The sequence below is a fragment of the Paramormyrops kingsleyae genome, chromosome 8, assembly GCF_048594095.1.
Source record: "Paramormyrops kingsleyae isolate MSU_618 chromosome 8, PKINGS_0.4, whole genome shotgun sequence".
NCBI classification, from domain to species: Eukaryota; Metazoa; Chordata; class Actinopteri; order Osteoglossiformes; family Mormyridae; genus Paramormyrops; species Paramormyrops kingsleyae.
Genome location: NC_132804.1, coordinates 40790916 through 40816497, shown reverse-complemented (window position 1 = coordinate 40816497; position 25582 = coordinate 40790916). Strand labels below are relative to the sequence as shown.

General features: G+C 41.8%; 1 protein-coding gene across 2 annotated transcripts in view; it reads left to right on the top strand.

Annotated features, from left to right (window-relative positions):
• The window catches only part of LOC111839630 (contactin-2-like), a 144867-nt gene that overhangs the window by 43180 nt on the left and 76105 nt on the right, over positions 1–25582 (top strand). For both annotated transcript variants that reach the window (XM_072715872.1, XM_072715873.1), the window contains 2 exons: positions 23516–23624; positions 24891–25032. In XM_072715872.1, the coding sequence (XP_072571973.1) occupies positions 23567–23624; positions 24891–25032 (200 nt within the window). In that variant the 5' untranslated portion in view covers positions 23516–23566. The remainder of the gene's footprint in view (positions 1–23515; positions 23625–24890; positions 25033–25582) is intronic.

Here is a 25582-nt window from a genome sequence, read left to right as displayed (position 1 = left end):
TCATGAACATCACCAGTTTCTTCATATCTTTTTTTAATCCTCTCCACTTGATGTTTGGATACATTAATGACGTCTGACACCTCAGCAGACTTGGTCTGTGGTTGAATCTTTGGCATGTTGTCAGAAGTCAGGTTGCACTTCAAGAAGGTCTGGTTTGCTGGGGATCTTTTTATACACACCTGGGATTATGTTAATTACAGTATTTGTCACAGGAGAACCTCAAATCTGTGATTGGTTGAATCATTAAAAGACATGACAAGACTTTTGTCCTTGCAAAAACAGGTGTTATGGACTTTAACAAGCTGTGAACATCAGGACACTTTTTGACTGTTTTATTTGCACCCAGTTATTAATGTGAAAGTCCTTGGCATTAAATTGATCCATTTATCGTAACAATTGATTGATTATAAATAAAGTTATATGCCTTTTTAAGTTACTATGTCCTTATGTGACAAGACTTTTGTCAATGACTGCAGTTGCAACATTCAATTGGATAAATAAATAACAAAAAACTAACTCATGTCACTATTTCTGGCTCCTTTCATTGAAAGGCACTGATGGGGATGTATCTGGATCGCGTTTCACCGTTGCGCTGTTCATCAACTTACCATGCGAATGTGATTTGAATACGCGCTAATGCGGCAATTTGAATGTGAATAGCGATCTTCGGGTGACAGCGGTAATACACGCCCCCGATGCAGGTAAAACAAAATAAGGTGACATGGTTTACTTTTTTGCCGATTTAGCCTAACCTTAAAACTTTAATACTTCCGACAATGGACGTTTTGAAAAGAAGACCAATTACGGATTTAGTCAGCGTTTTTTTCATGTTTCTATAAGATTTCAGCGAGTTATGAACTGAAATACACGAGAAAGATACTTGGCATTGCCGACGATGCCGTTGACTCCAGAGGGTTAAGTATCTCGGGGTCTTGTTCACGAGTGAAGGAAGGATGGAGCGGGAGATTGACAGGCGGATCGGTGCGGCGTCAACAGTGATGCGGGTGCTGCATTGGTCTGTCATGGTGAAGAAAGAGCTGAGCCAAAAGGCAAAGCTCTCGATTTACTAGTCGATCTACGTTCCTACCCTCACCCATGGTCATGAGCTATGGGTAGTGACTGAAAGAACGAGATCGCGAGTACAAGCAGCTGAAATGAGTTTCCTCCGCAGGGTGGCTGGCTCTCCCTTAAAGATAGGGTGAGGAGCTCGGTCATTCGGGAGGGACTCAGAGTAGAGCCGCTGCTCCTCCGCATTGAGAGGAGCCAGATGAGGTGGCTCGGGCATCTGGTCAGGATGCCTCCTGGACACCTCCCTGGTGAGGTGTTCTGGGCATGTCCCACTGGGAGGTGGCCCCGGGGAAGACCCAGGACACGCTGGAGGGACTATGTCTCTCGGCTGCCCTGGGAACGCCTCGGGATTTCCCCGGAGGAGCTGGATGAAGTGGCTGGGGAGAGGGAAGTCTGGGTTTCCCTGCTGAGACTACTGCCCCCGCGATCCGACCTCGGATAAGCGGAAGGTAATGGATGGATGGATGAATGGATGGATGAAAAAAGAAACTAGAGGTTACAGGGGAGGTTGACAAAGGTAGCCCGAATACCTTTGTCATACTGAAGACATTACAGGAGTCTTGGTACTGGGTGGGGAATACAGGAACTCCCATCCAGCTGTGGACTTTCCACTGAGCACCAGACGCTTAGCTATACAGTTCTTAGAGCATTACTGGATCTTCCCTGTTTTCCAGCTGATATGGGGATTGTGTGTGTAACCAGGGATGTCCTAAAATGATTGTGTCATGTTCCGATGGAAGGACATAGAGTTGATTTTGTTCTTCATTGACTGCCCCTAACTGTATCCTCAAGGGGGGTAGATAGTCTGATGGGCCACCCATCTGGAGGCCAGAGGAGACCAGTCCACACCACAAACTGTGAGGGGAGCATTTAGGGACTCCAGTGGAATCCATTGTTTCACAGCAAATCCCTGGTTAACAAAGTTCTTGGCAGCTACAGAGTCCAATATGGCGTGATCTGACACCTGGTTCTCCTCCCAACACAAAGAATCCAGTTGGACAGGTCAGGCAGCATCAGACTGCATGGCTCGGTTCACTGCAATAGAGGCACAGCTGTTGTTGAAACCTCTGTAGGCGTTCTTTGAGGAACTCTGCCTAGCTGCATCAGTTCTGGGTCTGTAGAGCATAATGTTGGGAGCAGGCAAGGACTTTCTGTCTTGGCAAGAGAGCAACAGTGTTCACAAACTATGTTACCTAACAAGATCAACAGCTGTACATATTCCCCAAAAGACCGAGTTGGTCTGCAGCAAGCAGTCCCCACCTGCAGCTCGCGATTCAGTTCTTTTCTATGCAGTATTTGCAGGAAGTCTGATGGCCAGCCAAGTCCAGCAGTGAGGGTGTGGAACTCAAGGGCAACCTTGGTAGTTCAGTTAACCCTCTGGAGTCGACGGCATCATCGGCAATGCCGTGTATCTTTCTTTTGTATTTCAGTTCATAACTCGCTGAAATCTTATTGTAGAAACATGAAAAAAATGCTGACTAAATCCGTAATCTGTCTTTTCAAAACGTCCATTGTATTAAATTAGGTTAAACAGGCATATTTAACCTAATTTTAAAAGTAAACCATGTTACTTTTCTTTGTTTTACTTGCATTGGGGGCATGTTGTACCACCCTCACCTGAAGATTCGCATTCTAAATAGCCGCAATACCGTGTATTCAAATAACATTTGCATGGTAATTTGATGAACAATGCAGTGGTGAAATGCAATCCAGATACATCCCCATCAGCACCATAAAAGGGGGGGAATGTGGCCAGGTCTGAATGGCTCATGCATACACATGAGAGCTCCTACATATTCAATGGAAGGAGACCAGAAATAGTGACATGTTAGCTTTTTCTTATTTATTTATCCAACTGAATGTCATAAACAAATCAGAGTGTCATCTCCCACTCTCTTTAATGGCAATCCACCAATCCATTATACTAGTAATCCGCCAAGGTTCGCTATTGCAGGTTCTTCTTATTTATTTATCCAACTGAATGTTGCACTACACCATTTAGTCATCTTCATGTAGCCAAGACTTTGGTGATCAGATATTTGCGATCAAAACAAACTTCCACCATTGCTTACTATGTACTTTTATAATGTTTCTGCAAGTGTTCTAAACTGCATTTTGCAATGTCTATACTTTGATGTCGAATTACAAGCTTTACATAAATCTGACATACACTCACCTAAAGGATTATTAGGAACACAATACTAATACGGTGTTTGACCCCCTTTCGCCTTCAGAACTGCCTTAATTCTACGTGGCATTGGTTCAACAAGGTGCTGAAAGCATTCTTTAGAAATGTTGGCCCATATTGATAGGATAGCATCTTGCAGTTGATGGAGATTTGTGGGATGCACATCCAGGGCACGAAGCTCCCGTTCCACCACATCCCAAAGATGCTCTATTGGGTTGAGATCTGGTGACTGTGGGGGCCATTTTAGTACAGTGAACTCATTGTCATGTTCAAGAAACCAATTTGAAATGATTCGAGCTTTGTGACATGGTGTATTATCCTGCTGGAAGTAGCCATCAGAGGATGGGTACATGGTGGTCATAAAGGGATGGACATGGTCAGAAACAATGCTCAGGTAGGCCGTGGCATTTAAACGATGCCCAATTGGCACTAAGGGGCCTAAAGTGTGCCAAGAAAACATCCCCCACACCATTACACCACCACCACCAGCCTGCACAGTGGTAACAAGGCATGATGGATCCATGTTCTCATTCTGTTTACGCCAAATTCTGACTCTACCATTTGAATGTCTCAACAGAAATCGAGATTCATCAGACCAGGCAACATTTTTCCAGTCTTCAACTGTCCAATTTTGGTGAGCTCGTGCAAATTGTAGCCTCTTTTTCCTATTTGTAGTGGAGATGAGTGGTACCCGGTGGGGTCTTCTTGCTGTTGTAGCCCATCCGCCTCAAGGTTGTGCGTGTTGTGGCTTCACAAATGCTTTGCTGCATACCTCGGTTGTAACGAGTGGTTATTTCAGTCAAAGTTGCTCTTCTATCAGCTTGAATCAGTCGGCCCATTCTCCTCTGACCTCTAGCATCAACAAGGCATTTTCACCCACAGGACTGCCGCATACTGGATGTTTTTCCCTTTGCACACCATTCTTTGTAAACCCTAGAAATGGTTGTGCGTGAAAATCCCAGTAACTGAGCAGATTGTGAAATACTCAGACCGGCCCGTCTGGCACCAACAACCATGCCACGCTCAAAATTGCTTAAATCACCTTTCTTTCCCATTCTGACATTCAGTTTGGAGTTCAGGAGATTGTCTTGACCAGGACCACACCCCTAAATGCATTGAAGCAACTGCCATGTGATTGGTTGATTAGATAATTGCATTAATGAGAAATTGAACTTTTTCAAATATTTTTGAGAAATATTTTTTGCCATAAATTAAGTTTATGATTAAGTTCATACCCCAGTCACTTAAAGTGTGTTCCTTACCCTAGACCCCAGAGGGTTAACCCTGACAGAATTCATTCAAGCGATCACCTCAGCAGTGCCCCACAGCCGGGTGATCAAAGACCTCACTGAATGCTGTCTGAAGAGCCTGTGCAGATTGGAGAAGTGTGCCCTTATTAGCTCAAAGGGCTGTAAATGATTCCAGCGCTCGGTCAGTTAACAGGGGGATGACGAAGTTGACCCAATCTTTGTCTCCCTGGAATTGCTCAGGGTATTGTTGATGTACAATCCACATTGCATAAGGAAAGTCTTGCAGGTGTCAGGGTGACCATCATACCTATTGGGCATTGGGACTATGGGAGCGGTGGCAGCCATTACCTGCTGAAGCTGCCCTACCAGGTTGGTCAGTTAGGCAATCTGGGAAAGGGTGTCCTGTAGCTGGGACTGCATATCCATAGGGTCAGTCTTGTTCTGTGAGGTATTCTCTAAAGAACAGAATCTTGCAGTTTATTTCATGCACCATACATACAAACAAGTAGAATCAGAGTCGAGGTAGCGAGGCAAAACAGGGTCGGAACTGGAGCAGGGTCAGGAATGGGCAACTGGACACGGAATCACAGGACAGAGAGAGTGTCAGAATCACGTAGCCAGAAGGGTTGAAGGCCAAGGTAGGCAGTCCAACGATGAAGATTTCAGACAGAGGGCAGGAACAGAGGAAGACTTCAGGACTGGAGTGGTCAGGATGGGAACGGGACAGAGCAGGCGAACAGGCTAGGCAGGACAAGCAGGACAGATCAGGGCTAGACAAAAGACAAAGGTCACTGGTCACCCCTTTCCTACTACTTGAGTCCTTTGTGAGTCATCACCTCTGTCTTGTTGCTCCCAGCCCTAGTGTTTTGTTGACAGATTTTAGCCCCAGTTTTTCATTGTGTGTTGCCTCATGTTTGCTGTTGTTCCTGTGTTGCTCCCTGCCAGTGTTAATTTTGGCAGATATTTTAAATATAATCTTAGTTTTAGTCTTTAGATTAAAATGCTTATTAATTTTCGAAACATTTTAGTAATTTCTATCCTTCATAGATTTAGTGTAGTATTAGTTGACAAAAAGGAGTTACATTTTAGTCAACTCTTAGTCATTATTTTTAGTCAAAATGTTTCTTCTCTTTAAACTTATTCAATTAGGCTAATTCATATATTAGAAATTGAAATGAAGGTGATGTATCAAGTGTTGAAATCCATAAAGCAACATTTCACTATTAACACTTTTGGTTGTGTAATAACTGGATTCCTTACCTTAGTTGGATATTTCTAGCCTATTCTAGCCAGCTATGTGATGCTATTGTGCTCTCCTTTCTGATTTGAATTGAGTTGAATGTTCTTATCACTAAGTCAAGAAACAAAACATTCTGTGGCACCGGCGGGGCGCACTTGTAAATAGCCCTTTTTGTATTGTTGTTGTTAATGTTAATGGTTACGTTTCCCTATTGTCGCGTGTGTATTTGCCCATGTCTTGTGTGTACCTGGTCCGACCCCGTGTGTATTTCGCTTACATAAATCTCCCACCGTGTATGCATCTTACAGTTCGGCATCTGACAACCTTGTGTTTCCGGTGAGTAATTGGTTCGGTGCTCGTTGGGTGCCTGATGTAGTCCTTTTCAGGACTGCCAAAAAAGAGCGTGTTCACCCCGGCAAGCGAGTCTCCATGTCTCTCTCTGCTCCTGCGATGCCTCGGTCTGCCCGACGCCACAATTCTTTCTTAGGCAATTATGTTTGCATTTATTTTCTGAAACTTCAAGTAAAAGTGCATTAAATACACATATGCCCAAAACAGAGCAAGGAATGATGAATAGGTTAGTTATACATATTTGGATATGGTATAGAACAAATATGACTCTTGAAATCTTGAAACAGAAGATTACAAATTTGAGACTTAAATTTAGCTCAGTTACTTACCTTAACCCTAAGTTTTATTATATATTATTGACTAAGTTGTTTATTATTGTTTTCTTGAGTATGTTGTGCTTGTTAATCATGACCTCCATCATACAGATGTAATCTTCATCCTTAACTGCACATATGGAAGTAAATCTGTGTCATCACAATTTGAATTTTATATGCCACTGAAATTCTAACATTGAATATTTATGCATTGGAAATATGCATTGGAAATTCGATTCACATGCAAAAATACGAGGTTAAAAATACAAAGACAACATTTCAAAGTTGCTCCAATTCGATGGATTTATTAACATGCAATAAACTAATCAGAATGGTGCACCACCTCACCTGTAAAAGCTATGGTGGATTGCCATTATAATGGCATGCTTACCATGGCAACTGATGTCAGAAGATTGTGAAAAAAGAAGCTAGCTGCTCAGCCTGGTGTTTTTAAATACAAATGTGTGTTGATTGCTCAAATAACCATCATCAATACATAATTCTGATAACTCAAATGATTTTTTAATTATACAATTTATTCTTTACTTTTATTAAACAGTATGATTACAAAAAAGGACAAGTTGTTCTCTGTAATAAAACATTTATAAATTAAATAAAATAAAACCATTAGTGCACTTCAAGCGCATACCTGTGTCTGTAATGAGTGTTGTGCATCCACGTTTCCAAAACATGCCCCTTAAATATTGTTTAATATGTCACTGACTTTAGATATGGTTTTTATTAGTCAAAATCGTGATGTCATTTCACTGCCTTACAATGACTATGCGCCGACAATGCACCCAGCCACACCTCATTTAAAAAACACCACTCCAACATGTGAGAAACAAGCACAAAATCATTTGTTATTTTGAAAATGTGCGTGCTTGGCATGAAAATTAGGAATGTGCTGGTATGAAAATCGCAAAACCACTTTGCACTGTGCTTTTCCTCCAGTGCAAAATAGGGCCCCAACAATGAATTATCTCTCAAGGGCTCTCTCATAGGAAACTGTCTCTTTTACTAACCATGATACGGAGGTCTCAGTGATTGGTAGAATGCTTCCCAGATACCTGCCTCTATAGGCTGCAGTGTGCAGCAATTGAGCAATGAGCCAGAGATGAAATCACAGGTGGACATGAGTGTGAGAAAAAGTTACTTTGCGAATTGCTTCAAAAAGTAGCTTCACAGGATGGCCATCCAGTACGGGCAACACTGCAGTCAGATATTCTCATTTGTAGCCTGTTCAGTTGCAGAATTTCCTTGAAGTTTGCAGGCATATTTATATCAATGTCGTATTTGAAAAGAGCAGCCACCTTTCAATTTGCTCTCTGAAGTCTGTTATTGTCGGCAGCATCCATTTCATCTGGAATAATAAGCTTTTGTGTAACAATTTTAGTAAGATACTGGTTATATCCAATGTGGCCATGTTGGATTAGATAGGTACAACTGAGTGGAAATGATGCACCAATCAAAAACCAGTATTCACTAGAGCCCTCCCTCAAAACTTTAATAGGGTGAAAGTGACAATTTGACATTTCGAGGCTTATTTCATGACCATGTATCGTGTAATCAAATTGATTGGTAAATTGATTAATTAATGAATTAATTAAAACCAGGAATAAGTAAATAGAAACTCCCACCATGCTGTCAGAGAAGAGCTGATACTGATGCTTTTGAAGCATTCGTGTCGTTTGATGTTTGAGCCAATGAATGGTAGATCTGAAATCTCTATATTATTGCATAGTGCCTGTTCTACGTCTAGCCAAGGCTCATCTAAGGGGGTATGTTGTAACCACCCTGAGATGTTTTGAAGCCTACTAAGAAGTAGTGGTGAAAGTTAGGCAGATCTAGTCCTCCTTTGTCCTTTGCAGCGTTTTTAAGCTAATACGCGGGGGTTTATCTTTCCAAAGGAATTTCGAGATTCCAGATATCTAAACCAGTCAGGTGATGGTTTGCTCGGGATCATTGCAAGTAAATAATTCATTCTTGGCAACACCATCATTTTTATTGAGGTGACCCGTCCCATGAGTGATATAGGTAGGGACTTCCATCTAGCCAGATCATCCTCTACCTTCTTTAAAAGTGGGATGTGGTTTAATTTAGTTAAATCTGCCAGCCTAGGTGAAACATTAATACCTAAATAATTAATATCTCCAGATTGCAGTGGAGTGGAGGAATAATTCTGAAAGGAGCAGTTATACTGTGGATTTTAACCAGTTTATCGAATAATCTGAGACTCTTGAGAAAGAGTTTATTAATGTAATTACCTCAGAGAGTGGTTTGTGAGTGCTGGAGAAAAAGCAACACATCATCCGCATAAAGACTAACCTTATGTTTTACATTCTTGCATTTAATGCCTTTAATCACTATAGCCTGTCTAATTGCTGCTGCTAGTGGTTCAATAAAAATTGCAAACAATGAGGTGGAGAGAGGGCATTAAATAATTTGCATTACAGATTTATTTTTTGGCCACATATTATATATTTATTACTACATGACACAATAAATTTATTTATATACACAGTTTTTAATTTAATTAAATCTGAGTAATTCAATTCAATTCAGTTGTATTTGTATAGCTCATTTTCTCAAATGCTTTATATTATCCCTGCCCAAAGTTCCCAGTGAGCAAGCCAGAGGCAACAATAGCATGGAAAAACTCCCTAGAAGGAAGAAACCTTGCATTATGTATTAAGTCTCAATGCGGAGGCCAGGGAGATGCTGGTATTGCTTCTGATGGCAGGATGAACAGTGGTACAGCAGCAGGGCAGGTAGGAGAGACATCACAGGCAGAAAAGCAGGCAGGCCAGAAGGATGTCACAGGGAGTAGAGGTGTCACAAATTGCAGGGGAGGCAGAATATCTTGATTTTTGGGGTCTCCGGGCAGTAGGGGTGGGAGAAATAAAAAGAGCCTTGCCAAATTAGGGGAGACTAAAGGCCGTGCAAACATTTAGGTGAGTGCATTATCTAAGCTCTGGCAGATATGGCTATGGCCAGGGCCAGCTAAGTGCATCTTCATTCAGTTAAAATGTGTTGTTAATAGTGTTTGCTGTATGTGTGAGAGACAGACAGCTAGAGCATTCAGTATCAGCGTGATAGAGGATGTGTGGCTCATGAACCGCACAAGCGCACTTCACTGAAAGCAGTTCAAATTCACGATGTGTGCATGTTGTCATGCAGCATTGTGAAGGAGGGTGCACACGCAGCATATCATTCGATGAGACAAAACAATGAATACTATCTGTTAAAAAACTTTCCAAATCAGAGACCTGGTATAGCATCTGGAGCAGGGGTGATTCTACAATTTGAAAATTAGTGGGTTAATTTCAGAGATGGAGATTTCAGGTCCCGAGAGCACAAATCAAGACGAAGTTTTTATTTCAACCAGCCAGTTGAGTACTCTGTGACGGTGACTCTTTATGTAGATTAGTCTACATTGGCCATGTTAAAGGCTGGGTTTCCTACATTACGCCTAGTAGGCTAGATGAGGCTAACTAACATTTCACAAAATGTCATCAATAAAAGTGTCCATAGAAACATTTCAAAGCCAAAATTGGACATCAAAACAAGTGTACTTAATGTAAGCTTGTAATTGTGTATTAATATTAAGCAAGCATTTCTTTTTCATTCATTTTCAATTATTCTTATGCATAGTTAGAAATGATCTTACATTACATGAATCATACCCTTAATATTTTATTGCTCTATACTGTTCTTTATGACATACAGGAGACCTAAATTCATTCAGGTAGGCACACTGTAGGGAGGGTACGTATTGGAGTACGTTTTTACTCTCTGTTCTGGCAAGGTCACCCAGAGTGAACTGTTTAAGTTTAAAATGACTCTTACTCTTGGTACATACATGATGTATGGTGTATTTTACAAAATTTGTGGTTTTTTAGGTTTTCAACACTAATAAAAATATGTTTCTTGCAAATAGAAATAGGGAAATATAAATGTTATTGATGAGACCCAACCCCCAGGTCCTGGACATCATTATTTTTCAAACCCTGGCTACAGTCCTGGCTATGCCACCATAAGTAGGAGGGAGAGGCAAGTAGGAATGCAGGCAGGGGGAGTCCCTGAAACATCAGCACTCCAATTCCACAAGTAACTGTGAAGCTAGAGTGACAGCACTGATACACAACTGTGGAGCTCTGTAGGAGAACACCCTCAGCCTGCCATAGTTCTTTCTACTCTAGGCATTTATACTATAGATATTCTACTCCTTGAGATTGAAGCAGGCAAAGAGGGTTGTAAGAGACCAGTAGATCTCCAAGATATTCTGCAAGGCCATTCAGTGCTTTATAAGTTAAGAGCAGTATTTTTTATAGTCAATCTGAGAATTAGCTGGAAGCCAGTAAAAGGAGCATAGGACAGGACTAATATATATATATATACGTATATATATATATATATATTTTTTTTTGCTCCCTCCACCACCCCCCTCTGCGGAGGACTACTTTATTTATTTATTTATTTATTTATTTATTTATTTATTTATTTATTTAACTTCCTCAAGAGAAGGTGAGGGAGAGAGAAGGGGGGAAACAAAGGAGAAGAAGGGGGAAAGAGAGAGAGGGAGAGAGAGAGGAGAGAAAAGAAAAAAAACAAAACAGATAATCTGCTTCCATGTCTGCTGAAAAGAGAAAGACAACATACACCTGTACTAATCACAACGACCACCAAACGTTAAATGTTGTTGAACAGCACGCACAAACAGTATTACAACACATGCCCAGAAGCAACAGCTGATCAAGACAGTGTGTGTCCGTGAGCACGCGTCCGTGAGCACTTGTGTGCACACCTGTGTGTGTCAGCGCGCTAGTGTTCCTAAGGTTCCTCCATGTAAATGTCTAGTAGTGTGTGTGGGGAGCCACAGCCCCGCCCACCCAGGACATGAAGTCGACACGGAGGAGACCCGGGCCCTAGACATCCAGAGGCCCCACAGGGCACGGGAACCCCAGGAGGACCACCGCAGGGACAATTGCAGCCCCCACCCAGAAAAGGGCAGAGGAGTGCTCTGGAGGGGGGCCATCCGGCAGCCACATTGCAGTAGCCTCAGGGCGAGCACGCAGGCCCTGCCGGCGGCCGGCCACACCAGGGCAGACCGGGCCCCGGGCCCAGAGATCCAAGGGCCCCCCCACCCCCCAGCCGGGGCCGCGACAGAGCTGGAAGGGCCAGGGCCCGACAGGCAACCGCCGAGAGTGAGCCAGCACACACCAGAGCATCCAGCCCCGGACATCGAGAACCCCCAACGCATCGGCAGCCGGGGGCCTCATCCACCGGCAGGGAGTGTGGGGGGGGGCAACAGACCCTGAGATGTTATTCCAGGTGAAGTGTAAGACCCAACCTGACACATGCGTATAGACAAACAGACGTACACATACACAAGCATGCGTTCCCACCCTCATGCGCACATAAACAAATATTCACCCATGCGCCCAACATGGAGACACACAGAAATGAACGCCGTACAGACATTCACACTCCCCATATATACTCTATACTCCGAGATCCAGGCACCACCACCCCCAGAGGGGCAATCCGCCACCAGACCCCGGAGATGGACCCCTTTTTTTTTTCCTCTGGCGTGGGGACAAGAAGACCACCCCGGACCCCGCAGCAGCCGAGAAGCCCACCAGACCCAGACCCCGACCGGACGGCCAGCTCTTCTCAGCCCCCGGCTCCAGATGGAGAACAGAGAACGGGGGTGTGAAAAGACCCCATGCCTCCCTCCGCCCGCTCATATGTGGTGTTGGTGCGTGTTGTTCTAAAGTGCTTTAAAACAGGGGAAGGGCATGCGCTAACCACCCTCTGTCAATCAACAGCTGGTGTCAGCTCGGCACCTCCCCAGAACCCTCAATGTCTATGTGCAACTTAAAATTCAGAAGTGGGCACTGGCACCAGAGGTAAGGCTGAGTGAGCAGACCGCCCTCCGGACGCCATTTTGTGTGCCCACCCCCAAGACCCTAAATGTATGTGTCATGAGAGAGTAAGTAATGAGAGTGTCTAAGTTGTGGTGTATGATTGAGACACAGGTGGTCACGGGGGGACAGAGGAGGAATACATCCCCTGCATCCCAGCGACGCACCTGCACCTCAAAGCCCTACATGTGTGTTGGAGTGACGGAGCGGGAGGAGGGAAGCACTTAGGGATAAGGAGGAAAGGACTGGGGGGGGGCAAGTATCCCCCCTCTGGAGCCAGCTCCCCCGCTGACCCCCATAAGCACCCCCATTCCCTGGAATCCACCCAGGGCGGGGTGTCCAGGCCCATCCAGACAGGGGCCCAGAGCAGCGGCACCACAGAGCCCGGGGCAGCCAACCAGACCCCACCACAGAGGAAAAACTACACCCACCCCACCATTCAGTCAACTCCCAGACTACATAAGACAAGACACCCAGGTTGAGTCCATTCTCCTCCTCTATTGGATCCCCCCCCCCCCCGCTGAGTGTATACACCTAAGGCAGGGACCACCTGCGGACAGATGGAAACAACATCCCCGCCAGCTAAAGAGGCCCCCAGCCCCACCGACGCGCCGAAGGCCCCCGCGCCAGGGCCGGGCCCCAGTGAATGCACCGACCCACATCCCAGCGACACACCTACCAGGACCAAAGCCCCCCCAGCCCAGCCGGAACCCCAGCCCGGAGGCAGAGCGCCCCCAGAACCCCAAGCCCGCCCCGGACCCACCCAGGAGCAGCACAGCCGCCAGGCCCGTACCCTACGTCCGCCGGCACAGGCTACCCCAGCAGCGCTGCAAGCAGCCGCCAGAAAGACGCCACCCAAGAGCCACCAAAGCCCCATCCAGGCCAGAACCACAGCCCCGACACCAAACCCCCCAGAAACCCCCCCCCCAGGGAACCCCCAGACGCCCCAAGTTCATATGCCCCCACCCCCCCCCACACCAACAACAAAGACCGAAGCAGGACAAACCTGCGACCCCCCCACCACCACTAAGTGATGGAGCTGATCAAAGGAGCCCAGAGAGATTGATCTAATGTGGCGGCAGAAGCTGTATAAAGACTATTATGGTCCAGCAAACTCTCTTTATATTGGTTGATAATAAGATTATTTTTATTGTTCCAGTTCATGAGGACAGTCTTCTTAGCAATGCATAAAGTGGTGAAAGCCATGTGGGTTGTGTTAATCTCTGTAGTGACACCATCTAGGTCGCCCAACAAGCAGACTGAGGGAGAGGCTGGAATGGTACATTTCAGACACTTTGATAAGTCCTCACAAATCCTGCGCCAAAACATCTGAACAGGTGGACAGAACCAAAGAGCATGGATGTAATTGTCAGGTGTATCCCCTTGACAGTGTGAGCAGGTGTTAGAAGACGTAAAACCCATCCTGAACATCCGATGCCCTGTGTAGTGCACTCTATGCAGGATTTTGTATTGTATTAATTGTAAACTGGAACTTCTGATCAGTTCAAAAGTTTTTAAACATGTCTTAGACCAGAAATTGTGGTCCCAGCTGATAGATCTGCCTCCCATTTTGCAATAGGAAGGGATATTGATCCATCCATTTTGGAAAGTGTCCTGTATATTTTAGACAGTAATTTGGGGGTTTTGAGATCAAGGAATTCTGCCACACTTGGTGGTATTTGTAATTTGATTTGATTAGACTTGAATTTCCTTTTTACTATAGATTTAACTTGTTAATATTCTAAAAATCTATTCTTGTTAATCCCATATCTTTTAACTAATATGTCAAAGGGGATAAAGTCTATTTCTTCGAATATATGTTCCAAGTATTTAATACCTTTACCACTCCAATCCGGGAAGTTTATCATATTATTGTTTAGTAGTATGTCAGGGTTGTTCCAGATGGGAGTACGTTTGCATGGGATTAATGAAGACTCAGTCGTTTTTAGAAACTCCCACCATGCTGTCAGAGAAGAGCTGATACTGATGCTTTTGAAGCATTCGTGTCGTTTAATGTTTGAGATAATGAATGGTAGATCCGAAATCTCTATGTTATTGCATAGAGCCTGTTCTACGTCTAGCCAAGTATCATCTAAGAGGGTATGTTTTAGCCACCCTGAGATGTTTTGAAGCCTGTTGGCTAAGAAGTAGTGGTGAAAGTTAGGCAGATATAGTCCTCCTTTGTCCTTGATCCTTTGCAGCGTTTTTAAGCTAATACGCGGTGGTTTATCTTTCCAAAGGAATTTAGAGATGGTGGAGTCCAGAGATCTAAACCAGTCAGGTGATGGTTTGCTCAGGATCATTGCAAATAAGTAATTAATTCTTGGCAACACCATCATTTTTATTGAGGCGACCCGTTCCATGAGTGATAGGGGTAGGGACTTCCATCTAGCCAGATCATCCTCTACCTTCTTTAAAAGTGGGATGTGGTTTAATTTAGTTAAATCTGTCAGCCTAGGTGAAACATTAATACCTAAATATTTGATATCTCCAGATTGCAGTGGAGTGAAGGAAGAATTCTGAAAGGAGCAGTTAATTGGAAGAACTGTGGATTTTAACCAGTTTATCGAATAATCTGAGACTCTTGAGAAAGAGTTTATTAATGTAATTACCTCAGAGAGAGTGGTTTGTGAATGCTGGAGAAAGAGTAACACATCATCCGCATAAAGACTGACCTTATGTTCCACATTCTTGCATTTGATGCCTTTAATCACTATAGCCTGTCTAATTGCTGCTGCTAGTGGTCCAACAAAAATTGCAAACAGTGAGGGGGAGAGGGGGCATCCCTGCCTGGTGCCCCTCTTGAGACAGAAGCTAGAGGATGTTTGGTCATTTGTCCTAACACATGCTGTTGGGGAACTATATAATATTTTTCACCAGTTTATGAAAGAGGTTCCAAAACCAAATTTGTGTAATGTTGCAAATAAAAAACTCCAACTAACTCTATCGAATGCTTTTTCTGCATCTAGAGACAATATTGTGATTTGAAGGTTTTTATTGCACGAATAGTCTATCAGATTGAGTAATCTACGTGTGTTTGTTGATGAGTGCCTCCCTTTTATGAAACCAGTTTGGTCAGGATGAATTATGTGAGGGGTTATCTTCTCTATTCTTTTTGAGAGAGCTTTGCAGATTATTTTAAGGTCAACATTAATAAGGGACATTGGACGATAGCTGGTAGGCAATATAGGGTCTTTGCCTGGTTTTAGCAAGAGACTAATGTTGGCAGAATTCATATTTGGTGGTAGTCTACCATTTTCCTTGGTTTCCTGCAACATTCTGTAGAATGTTGGTGACAGAATTGTCCAGAATTCTTTATAGAATTCTACTGGAAATCCATCTGGGCCTGGAGCCTTATTATTGGGCATACTGTTCAAAGCTTCCTGGAGTTCACCTGGTGTCAGCGTAGAATCCAGTGCCATCTTTTGATTATCTGATAATTTCGGAAGGGTTATACTATCAAGAAACTGATCAATTTTGTCTTTAGATGGGTTTATCTATGGTGAGTATAAAGATTTGTAAAAGTCCCTGAAAGTGTTGTTTATTCTTTCAGGGTCATATACTGTATCCCCAGTTATGTCTTTAACAGCACATATAGTTGTTTTTTCTTTATTTATTAAGAGCATAAGAAATTTACAAACGAGAGGAGGCCATTCGGCCCATCAAGCTCGTTTGGGGAGAACTTAACTAATAGCTCAATTTTTAAATGGTTAGCTAGAAATCTACCTGATTTGTTACCATATTCATAATTTTGCCAGCGAAGTCTTTGTGCTAAGAATTGTGTTTTTTTATGAATAATTTCATTTCATTCTAATTTTGCTTTACTTATTTTGTTCAGCATTTCCTGTTCCTGGGATGATACATAAGCTTCTTCTAAGGATTTGATGGTTTCTTCTAATTCCTGAATATACTTGTTTTCTCTTTTCTTTTTATGTGATGAGAATGAGATTATTTTACCTCTCATCACAGCTTTGCCTGCTTCCCAGAGAACAGATGCTGATGTTCCAGGCAGGTCATTATAGTCTAAATATAAAGCCCACTCTTTTTTGAAATAGTTAATAAAATCTCCATCTTTAAGCAATGATGTATTAAATCTCCAGTTTCTAATTGGTGGAATGGCTTTCTTATTTATTAGGGTTAATGATACAGGAGCATGATCGCTGACAGCTATAGGGTGTATCTCAGTGTCTGAAATGTCACTCAGCAGTGAGCTACTGACTAGGAAATAATCCAGACGATAGTAAGAGTGATGGACGTGTGAGAAGAAAGTGTATTCCCTACGGTTGGGGTGAAGAGAACGCCATGCATCACATAGTCCGTGGTCGCTCATGTACTGCTTAACTATATTTATGGATTCCCAATTGCGCTGAGCAGCTGTACTGAGCCTGTCCATTTCTTTATTTAGTGCGAAGTTGAGATTGCCCCCAAGAACGAGTGCGCTATCTAGGTGTTCAGAGAGTCCGGTAAAGAAAACGTGGAAGAATGAAGGGTTATCAACATTTGGACCATATATACTAACAATACATAACTTTTTGTTAAGTATTGATAATTGAATGATTATAAATCTGCCTTCTGGATCTATAATTGTGTTGAGTAATGTGAAATTAACATTTTTATGTATTAAAATTGCTACTCCCCTTTGCCTAGAGTTATAACAGGCTGAGAACACATTAGGAAACTCAGGTGTTTTAAGTTCATCTGTAGCTGTGGCAGGTCTATGAGTCTCTTGTAATAAAACAACGTCTGCCTGTAGTTTTTTAAGCTGGCTAAATATTTTTAACCTCTTCTCTCTGGAGCCAGCTCCATGCACATTCCATGAGACAAACCTTAGTGTGCCCATAGACATGTGTGTGTAGCTAATATTGCACGTGCAAATGAGTTAGATATGAGCGAGCGTGTGTATCCTATATGCCTGTGTGCACTATAAGGTCGGAGTGGTTGTGGTGAAGCTGAGTACATATGTACATGGTCATGTCGTGCAGATGTGTAAAAATCGAGGGTGTTGTAAGTGACTGACTAGAAATGTAAAGCAGGTGATCGGTGCAGGGAAAGCAGGGAGAAGTGAAAAAGACATACAAAGGGGCACGCGAGTAAGGGTATAAATGAAAAACATAAACATTATTAGCACTGTAGCGCTGCGGAGACTGACGGTAGTGTATTTGTTATCACATAACATTAAATTAGCGATATGTATAAGCTAGATTGATGTGAACGGAAGTGGATTAGGGAAAATAAGAAAAATATAACGGGTTCTTATCTGGAGTGGCGTTAATATAACCAGGGAGTGATGTTAGGGTCGCGGTAGAGCTGCCCATCCACGTAGAGCCGGTCCACGACGATGACAGCTCGGGAGCCCTTATGAATGGAGCTGCGTCGGATTGGGAACAGAACTTTGCATCGCTCCAGAATCTCTTTGGGGAACTGGTAGTTTACGCCAAAGTCCGTTCCTTTCAGCTCCCTGCCGCGACTCTTCACCTGCTGCTTCTGATTGAAATTCCAGAATTTGGCCACAATAGGACGCGGTCTCAGGGCACCAGGCCTCTTAGCTCCCAGCCGATGGACTCTGTCAAAGCAGATGTTTTCCACAGTGTCCTCTGGAAGCTTCAGGTGGGTCTTGATAAATGTTTTAACCGTAATTTCTGCGTCCGCTTCAGCATATTCCGGGATGCCTGAAAACACCAGGTTATCTCTCATGCTACGGGCTTGGAGATCGACAGTCTCTTTTATTTTTTTATTTTCTTCCTTTAGATTGGTCACATTCTCAGTTAGAGACTTGACCGAGTCTCGTAGTGAAGCGTTTTCAGCAGCGAGTGTTTCCACCTGTTGCTGGCTGAATTCCAAAGACTCCCTCAGGGATTTAAACTCCTGATGTAAAATCTCGACCAGAGACAACCTCGCGTTGAAGCTGGACAATCGCTTGTCGATTGACTCCAGGATGTCGGCAAAGTCTTTACTAGTCGGCGAAGTTGTTCCGGGGGAGTCTGCCGGGCGACTTCTTTTGGATGACGGCGTCTCGCTTTTGCCCGGGGAAGATGTATTTATGTTCTTCTTCATGACTAAAGCGTCGAAGTACCAGTCAGTGTATTCTTCGAGTGATTCCAACTTCCCCTCGCTGTCCTCGCTGTTCATTCAGATTTTCCACCAAGTCTCCGGCGTCTGACGTCACTTAAGTTTTTGACAGAACTCTGGCTGCTGCATTTTGTAGCAGCTGAAGTTCATTTAAGGATCAAGGCTCTATGCATGTTCCATAGATGGTAGAATGCAGTTTTAGTAATATTTCTTATGTAAGCATCGAAACATAGTTCTGAATCAACCAGCACACCAAGATCTTTGACCACTGTGTTAATCTGAATAGGAAAACCATCTCTTCTTAGTTCCCAGCCTGAAATAATGGTGTGATCTAAGTGATTTGTAGCAATTTCTTTGCTTTTATAGTTTCTGTCAAGTAATGCTAGTTAGGATTAAAGGTTATAATGGTGCATTGATTTACTACTGTGATTCACCCCATCCATACTACAGGCACTCTTCCACCGCACCAGGTACCATACTTTTGGTACTTCAAGAAAGTACTTCAAGGTGTTGGTTTTTCCACTGCAGTAAAAACTGGTACTGGTGCTAAATGACATCACAATGTGAGGCGAGGTATTTTGTACTGCATTCTAAAAATGGCTGTAGTATGTTAGAGGGCTGGATGATGTGTAATATTGATACCAACATCGCATGTTATGCACATGCAATTCTTACATCGCTGGTCAGCTAGGTAAAGATCAGGCTTTTTCTTAATTTCAGTCCTGTTTACAGACATTATAGCACAAGAAGTTTCACTAAAACATTTTTACTCTTTCATAGAAAAAACCTTAGCTAGCTTTTTAAAATTTTAATTATTATTCCTTTTATAAATGATCTAATATATGTTTAAAAATCAGTTTAAAGTTTACCTCCCCTGCTTTTGCATTAGCGCTGCATGCTTTCTCCGAGACAATCATAATCATTTTCATCCTGGATATTTTAACTCACTTCCTAGACATGTTTGTGAGAAATTAATTTAAATCCTTTTTTGCTTTATAAATACCCCAACATTTATTACAACAAAATCACATCGGCAAACAAAATACTTCCTTAATTTATTGTTATGCATTTCTAATCTTTTTGTTGTACCTGTTCTACCGACCAGATGCTACCACTGTCAGACTACACATTATTATACTAGAACTCGTGGCCATAAGTGGAAATTAGCGGGAGAACATTTTAAAACAAATTTGAGGAAGCACTTCTTTACACAGCGTGTAATTAGAGTATGGAATAGTCTTCCTGCTAGTGTAGCGGAAGCTAAAACCATGGGTTCCTTTAAATCAGAGCTAGATAAGATTTTAACAACTCTGAGCTATTAGTTAAGTTCTCCCCAAACGAGCTTGATGGGCCGAATGGCCTCCTCTCTTTTGTAAATTTCTTATGTTCTTATGTTTTTTGGGGTCTGCACAGTGTTTTTATTGCACTACACAAAGCACCTTGCATTCTGTTCCTCAGCCTCCCTGGGAAGGTCTATGCTGAGGTACTGGAGAAGAGGGTCCACCCATTAGTCGAACCTCAGATACAACAGGAATGATGCAGATTGCATCCTGTTTGCGGAACACTGGACCTTCTTCACCCTAACCCTAACCCTGCTCTTCACCCTCACCAGGATACTGAAGGGTCATGGGAGTTTGCCCAAGCAGTCTATATGTGTTTTGTGACCTTGTAAATGTTCCTTAGGGGATCCTGTGGAGAGTGCTTCAGGAGTACAGGGCATGGGGTCCGTTGTTGCTGGCTATCCTGTCCCTGTATAAATGGAGTGAAAGTTTGGTTTAGATTGCCAGCAGTAAGTCAGAATTGTTCCCCATGGGTGTTGGACTCCGCCAGTGCTGCCCTTTGTCATTAATTCTGTTCATACCTTCTATGGACAGAATGTGTATGCATAGCCAAAGAGCGCAGGGGTTCCTGTTTGGGGGGCTCAGGGTGATGCTTTTTGCAGATGATGTGGTTCTTTTAGCATTGTCAATCTGTGATCTGCAGCATGTGCTGGAGTGGTTTGCAGCTGAGTGTAAAGCAACTGTGATGAGGATTAGTACCTCTAAGTCTGAGGCAATTGCTCTCGACTAGAAAAATGTGGATTGTCCTCTCCTGGTGGGGGATGAGTTACTGTCTCAAGTGAATGACTAAGTATTTCTGGGTCTTGTTCATGAGTGAGGGAAACAGGGAGCAGGAGATCAACAGGTGGATCACTGCAGTGTCAGCACTAATGTGGATGCTGTACTGTTCTGTTGTGGTAAAGAGAGAGTTGAGCCAGAAGGCAAAGCTATTGATTTACCGCTCAATCTATGTTCCTATGCTCGCCTGTGATCACGAGCTTTGGATAGTGACTAAAAGAATGAGATTGCGAATACAAGCTGCATAAATTAGTTTCTTTTGCAAGGTGTCTGGGCTTAGCCTTAGAGGTAGGGTGAAGACCTGAGACATCTGGGAGGAGCTCAAAGTCGAGCTGCTGTTCCTATTCATTGAAAGGAACCAGTTGAGTTAGTTTGGGGATCTATCTACAATGCCTCCTGATTGCCTCCCTGGGGAGGTGTTTTGGGCATGTGCAACTGGAAGGAGACCCCGGGGTAGACCCAGGAGACTGTCTAGAGCTCTCTGCTCTTTCAGTGTGATTGATGGTGTCAGCAACTCCATCTTGTGCATATAGTGCATATAGACTCCATCAAGTTTCTTGTGCATATAGTGGATTTTGAGGAGTGACATTTTCTCAACAGTTATATGGCGTGGTGCAATGCACCTCCCACTTCTTTATTAATATACCAGTAGTGTTGTCTGGCACATTCATACACTTGTTATACTTATTCTCTATGTATTTGTATATCTTTAAAAGTGATCTTTAGTATAGGTCGTCATCGACTGACAACCTATGCGACTTATGGCTGATTGACTTTACAGTCATTCTGGGACCACAAATATGTTGCCACAACTGTGCCATGTCTGGCAGCACCAGTGTTGCCCAGTGTGAGTGTATGGTCTGCAACAACTGCTGGCAGCAGTGAACTAAGGAAATGGTGATTAAGAAGGTTAAAAAACACAGAATAATATGACTTAAAGATGATACAATTTTATTATACAGTATACTATACATATGATTATTTTGTATATAAAATAACGTGTCAACCTACGACCATTTGTAAATCAATTTGGTTGGAAGTTGACACTGAATTCATTTGATTAATTATTATCATTTTCCTTGCCTAAAAAAACTAAAAAATAGCACATATTTTTCTTGTTTTTATTCACTTAATTGTAGAAAAGCTGTACAACAGTAAGTCAATTTGGTATCCTTATTTAAAAAATTCCTTTCACCTGAATTGCCAGGAGACAGAGCTTGAAGACTTAAAAAAGCAGAGATTTTTTGCCTTTGCTTCTAATTTCTATATAGAAGAAATTTTCCTTTTCTGTTCTGTTTGAGCATGCAATACTATAATAAGTGTATAAAGATGTATCATTTGCACTCCAAAAACATTTGCAGTGTTTGCAGCGTGTAAATACTTTTTCAAGGAGCTACATGCATCATATAATATATGGTATTATTGGTATTATTCTGTGTACGGTTTACATGAAAAAATATACACTAGCAGTCTAAAGTTTTTGCACAACACACGTTTTTACCATTTATTTCATAAACTGCAGAATTTTTATTCTTGTTAAGCATTGTAAAGTTGAGTGAACAACTATAAATGAAAATAAAAAAGTCAAATAAAACAAGTTTCCAAGTTTATAACATGGAAAGAGTATGTCCTGTAACTGGTTCAGTAGTAATGGCATAGTCAAATTCTAGGCAGTCCTTTAATTTTAAGTGAGTAGAGCAGTATTTACAGTCATAGCCAAAAGAATGACACAAGTACTGGAATTCACAAAGTTTGCTGCGTCAGTGATTGTAGATCTTTTTGTCAGATGTTTACTGTACAAGCATTTCATAATTGTCAAAGGCTTTTATTGACAATTACATTAACTTTATGCAAAGAGTCAGTATTTGCAGTGTTGGCACTTCTTTTTCAAGACCTCTGCAACTTGCCCAGGCATGCTCTTAATCAACTTCTGGGCCAAATCCTGACTGATAGCAGCCCATTCTTGCATGATCAATACTTGGAGTTTGTCAGAATTTGTGGATTTTTGTTTGTTTACCTGCTTCTTGAGGGTTGACCACAAGTCCTCAATGGGATTAAGATTTGGGAAGTTTCCTGGCCATGGACCCAAAATGTTGATGTTTTGTTCCCCAAGCCACTTAGTTATCACTTTTGCCTTGTGGCATAGTGCTCCATCATGCTGGAAAAGGCATTGTTCATCACCAAACTATTCTTGGATGGTTGGGAGAAGTTGCTCTTGGAGGATGTTTTGGTACCATTCTTTATTCATGACTGTGTTCTTAGACAAAATTGTGAGTGAGCCCACTCCCTTGGCTGGGAAGCAACCCTACACATGAATGGTCTCAGGATGCTTTAATGTTGGCATGACACAGGACTAATGGTAGCACTCACCTTTTCTTCTCCGGACAATCTTTTTTCTGGATGCCCCAAAAAATTGGAAAGGGGATTCATCAGAGAAAATTACTTTAGCCCAGTCCTCAGCAGTCCAATCCCTGTATCTTTTGCGGAATATCAGTCTGTCCCTGATGTTTTTCTTTGAGAGAAGTGGCTTCTTTGCTGCCCTTCTTCGCAGCGGGCCTCCCTCCATAAGTCTTCACCTCACTATGCATGCAGATGCATTCACACCTGCCTGCTGCCATTCCTGAGCAAGCTCTGCACTGATATTGCCCAGATCCCACAGTTGAATCAACTAACAATTGAACATCTCTCCTTCAAGTTCTTGATGATCTGATAAATTGTTGATTTAGGTGCAATCTTACTAGCAGCAATATGCTTATGAAGCACTGAATAAATATTAGTAACTCCTAGAGTGGGTTACTTTGATGTATCAAAGATATGACATTTTCTTGCTAATAAAGGTACTTGAATGGTGAACATACTGTAAATGTATTTGTTAGCAAAGAATATTGAGTGTATTTTTAGTAAATGTTAAGTGAGTAACATGTAAATGTAGAAAATCTCAGTGTGTTCAAAAACGTTTTATTGTTAGTATATCTATGTATTCCTTTTCAGAGTTTTTTGGGACCATCTTGATTCTCAGCAAGTTGGTGTGCATAAGCACGAATGGCTCGACTGGTGTGCCTAATGTGTGTGAGCTCATTAGCACTGAGCTATGCCATGGGTAAGTTAATTCTTAATCTCTTTCCTTAACCTTCTCTTGCTGTAGTGAATTATTTATTTGTGTTTATGCAACATTTCTATTTCCATGGCCTCCTGTATGTTTACACCAATACCAACTTGCTCTTTATACATAGCTGATACAAAAACTTCAGACAATATCAATCTTACAAATGTCTAAAATGTTAGCGTAAAGGATTGCCACAAATGGGAAAGGCTCCTCCCAAGAATATGAGTTTTTTTTTCTTCAGTAGGTACAAAGACATATTATTAACTTTGGTTTGACTTTTCCATTAAAAAAAATCACATGTTGCCATCCATCTGAGTTTGACAACCACTGAGTACAGGATAGTAATGTGCATCATTAATACTCAGTGGATATTCAGATACATAAACCACACATACAAAAATTTGCTACACAGAACACAAAGAACTATAAATTAATACACAAGTGCCTCATGGATTTATCCTCATGGCTGGACTACTATTACCATCACATGCCAACACACCTTTTGCGCAATCCTTGCTTGTCTATGCAAGACCTGATAGAATAAAACTCTTTTTGTGAGAAAAATTTCTCCTATTCTTTCATGTTTAGTAGAATTATAGTTCCCCATTCTATCAAACATGTATAAGATCAAGCTTAATGATAACACTATTATATCATGTCTATCTTAATTAGTAAAACAATGGCATATCTAGAACATAACTGCTTTTTATATTCTGTAACCATATCTTCAGATAGTATCTGTCCCTTCTACTCAATTCAATTTAATATATGTATCCTCTGGCAACACAAATATGTTAATTCTTATATATCACAACCAAAAACACAGACATATAATAAATATTATAATTATATAATCCTTTACCTTTTGAAAAATACTGTGATATTACATACTTAATTATTTTTTCAAGAAAAATATTCTGGATCTGAGATTTATTATTATATCCAATTTGACATGTATCCTTCATCTATATGTTTTGCTGGCTATACTGTGCTTATAGATTGAAACATTTCTGGCTAATTACATTGCTGAAGTTATGAATCTAAATCGTTTTGAATATAATATCTATGCTACCATGTTTCTTTTTTCTTTGTATTTAGCAATCACACATACACAGTCTAAATCAATATTCAGCAAATTAATTTCATTACAGTATAATAATAGCCAACAGGATTTTAATATACTGAACCATAAATAAAAGGGGGGAAAAAACTATACATCCAAGGATAGAGAATGTACTGCTCAGGTTCTCCATGCTGCAGGTGGGGAGGTGTGCGTTTCAGGTCACGACAGTGGCCCGGTGTTTGAGGAACAGCCCTCCAGTCTGGTTTTTCCAGAAGGCTTGACCGAGGAGAAAGTCACCCTAGCCTGTAAGGCCAGAGCTAGTCCTGCTGCCACATACAGGTAAGGTGTTATGTTATTTATAAAACAATCCAGCTACCAATGTAGCGCATATCTTCTTGCAACAATGGAGTACACAATCTTCAGTCAACAAATCATCTTTAATCTCAAATAAATCTCAATAAAATGTAAATCTCCAAAGTACAGGCATCATAGATACAAGTTAAAATTTACAAGAATAAGTTACTTGATTGTTTTTATTTGAATTATGTAGGTCACTCAAAACAGCTCATTTCTAATGAATTAAGATATCAGCTACCCTCAAAAGCTAAGGCACACTTTAAGCTGCCAGCACAACAGCTAATACATACACTGCCAGTCAAAAGTTTTTGCACACAAAGAGATTTTCTACATTTTCAGGTTACTAGATTAACATTTACTTAAAATACACTCAATATTCTATTCTAACAAATACATTTACAGTATGTTCACCATTTGAGTACCTTTATTCGCAAGAACATGTCATATTTTTGATTCATCAAAGTAACCCCCTCTAGCAGTTATAACAGTAGAGAAAATTTGAGGCATTCTTTCTACAAGAGACATTAAATAC